Consider the following 2,590-nt stretch of genomic DNA (forward strand, 5'->3'; position numbering starts at 1 on the left):
TGGGCCGCAGGGGAGGCCCGGGCTGGGGAGGGGGCGCTGGGGCTGGGGCTCAGAAGAGCCCGCAGTCCTTGAGGTTCTCCTTGATGATGATGTCGGTGACGGCGTCGAAGACGAACTTGACGTTCTCGGTATCTGTGGCGCAGGTCATGTGGGAGTAGATCTCCTTCACGTCCCGCCGCATGTTCAGCTCCAGGAACTGCAGCTTGATGTAGTTGCCCGCGTCCTCGTAGGTGTTGGGACCTGGTGGCATGGCAGTGAGCAGGGTCCCCTCCTGGGCTGGTGTGTCCCCCTCCGTGGGTGCTGGCCCAGCATCACCCAGCACTCCCCGGGGTGGGTAAACCTCGCTTGGTCCATGAGCAATGCTAGTGCAGCATTGCTTGCATGGGGTGCTGAGGACACCTGGTGGGTGGCTGCTGCAGGGTGCTGGCACCCAACCCTTCACCGCCACCCCACCACCACCCGCCTGCAGCCGGTGGGTGAGCCACCGCCACCCTTACCATCGTAGTCGGGGAAGCAGATGCTGAGATGGGCCTTCTTGATCTTGTCCAGGAAGACGTCCTTCTTGTTGAGGAAGAGGACAATGGAGGTGGTGGCGAAGTAGCGGTGGTTGCAGATGCTATTGAAGAGGTGCAGGCTCTCGTGCATGCGGTTCTGCGGAGGGACACAGCCCCGTTAGCCCCATGTCGACCCCCATGTCATGATGAGGATGAAGTGTGGGGGGGGTTGTGTGCCCCAGGAGCCTTCCTCACCACTTCATCATCCTCCACCAGGACCATGTCATAGGCGCTGAGGGCCGCAATGAAGATGATGCAGGTCACCCCCTCAAAGCAGTGGATCCACTTCTTCCGCTCCGAGCGCTGGCCGCCCACATCAAACATCCTGGGCAGGGCAGGGGGGTACATCAGCACCCCTCACCCCCTGCCCACCCCCCTGGCACCAGCCCTCACCGGGGGCTCGGCCTCCACCTGAAGTTGAGGTCTTTGAAGGAGAACTGGGTCTCGATGATACCGGTGGTCTTGACACGGGAGCGCAGCACATCCTGCTCCGTGGGTACATAGCCGGGGGTCACCAGGCGCTCCAGGTCCGACAGGTAGCTGGCCAGGCATGCAACAAGCATGAGACATGGGTTGGCACCCCCAGAACCCCCCTGCCCAGACCCTCCCACCCCACGTACTAGCCGGCCGAGTCATTGAGCTGGTACTCAGAGGCGCGGTCAAAGCAGGCTTGGATGCCTGAGTCCTTCCAGAGCCGCCCGATGATGTCTGACATCTCCTTGGGCATGGTGCCCTCCTCGATGGTGTCTGAGAGGTGCAGCAGTTTGCGGGCATCATCCTACAAGGGAGAGGGGCTAAGCAGGGCTGGGGGGGGCTGACGGGACTCCCTCTCTGGCATGGGGTGCCCCTCACCTGGCGAGCTGTGTCCCCATACTGGATGTTGAGGGTGGTCATGGCCCGCACGATGGCCAGCATGGACTGGAGCGTGTTACTGTAGATGATGGCAATGAACTCCAGGCATTCCTCCAGCGAGTAACCGTCCTGGTGGATGATCCTGGCCGGGGAGGGGGGCACGGGGCTGAGCTGGGTGCCGCAGGGTGGGGCGGCACCCATGGGTGCAGCATGGGGCTGTGCTGGGCACTGTGATGGGGGGGCACCCGTGGGTGCAGCATGGGGCTGAGATGTGGGGTGAGGGCATCCATGACTGTAGTGTTGGGCTGAGCTGGACATTATGGGGTGGGGGCACCCATGGGTGCAGCATGGGGCTGAGCTGGGTGCCGTGGGGCTGAGCCAGGCACTAAGGGATGGGTGCATGCCATGGCTGTCGCATGGGGCAGAGCCAGGCACGGTGGAACAGGGGTACCCCATGGCTGTGGCGTGGGGCAGGCATGCGGCACGGTGGGGCACGGCCAAGAGTCAACCCCTGGCACTTACTTCATCTGTTTGACGATGGTGCTCTTCCCCGACTCCCCTGCTCCTGCGGGGACAAAGCATGGGTCACAGTAGTGCCCGCGCTATGGGCACCCCCGGCTGCACCCCACGCTGGCCCCTGGGACCCCCAGTGCCTGGCACAGCCAGAGGACACTGGTGGCTGTGCCAGGTCTGTGGCGCGGGGCAGGGGGATTACAGCCTGGTGCCAGCGGGCATTAAGGTTGGGCTGAGCCGCTGTGGCTAATGGGATCTGCGGTGGCTCAGTCGGGGACATGCTCGGGGACCCAGGGGAGGGGTAGGGGACACGGTGGCATGGCAACCCAACCCCCACCACCACCCAATGCCCCAAGCCTGTGGCAACGCAGGAGGACGTGCCCTGGGCTGGACTGGGAGGACAGCAATGGCACTCATGGTCCCACCATGTCCAGAGCATCCCAGTCCACAGGCACCACTGGGGCAGCTGGGAGGGACTGGGACGGACCTGCAGTGCCGGGGGGCTGCAGGGACAGACCCCAGGGCTGGGCAGAAGGGCGGTGGCATGGGTTGCAGGGGGATGCCTGAGGGTGCCTGGGAGGATGGGGTGGCGGGGGGCTGCCGGGGTGAGGTGCCCATAGGTGGTATTGGTGAAAGTTCTTGAGGTGGGTTGGTTGGGTTTGGGGGGGGCC

At 64.3% G+C, this 2,590-nt stretch overlaps 1 protein-coding gene across 1 annotated transcript in view; it reads right to left on the reverse strand.

The window, feature by feature from the left end:
• Nucleotides 1–49: 49 nt before the first annotated feature.
• GNAT1 (G protein subunit alpha transducin 1) overlaps nucleotides 50–2,590 on the reverse strand; it is a 13,079-nt gene continuing 10,538 nt past the window's right edge. The window contains exons 2-8 of the mRNA XM_009274765.1: nucleotides 1,929–1,971; nucleotides 1,407–1,548; nucleotides 1,175–1,332; nucleotides 966–1,094; nucleotides 750–879; nucleotides 498–651; nucleotides 50–240 (exon numbers count right to left, since the gene is read on the reverse strand). Of these exons, the coding sequence (XP_009273040.1) occupies nucleotides 50–240; nucleotides 498–651; nucleotides 750–879; nucleotides 966–1,094; nucleotides 1,175–1,332; nucleotides 1,407–1,548; nucleotides 1,929–1,971 (947 nt within the window). The remainder of the gene's footprint in view (nucleotides 241–497; nucleotides 652–749; nucleotides 880–965; nucleotides 1,095–1,174; nucleotides 1,333–1,406; nucleotides 1,549–1,928; nucleotides 1,972–2,590) is intronic.

Source organism: Aptenodytes forsteri, unplaced genomic scaffold (genome assembly GCF_000699145.1).
Source record: "Aptenodytes forsteri isolate BGI_AS27 unplaced genomic scaffold, ASM69914v1 Scaffold368, whole genome shotgun sequence".
Classification (NCBI taxonomy): Eukaryota; Metazoa; Chordata; class Aves; order Sphenisciformes; family Spheniscidae; genus Aptenodytes; species Aptenodytes forsteri.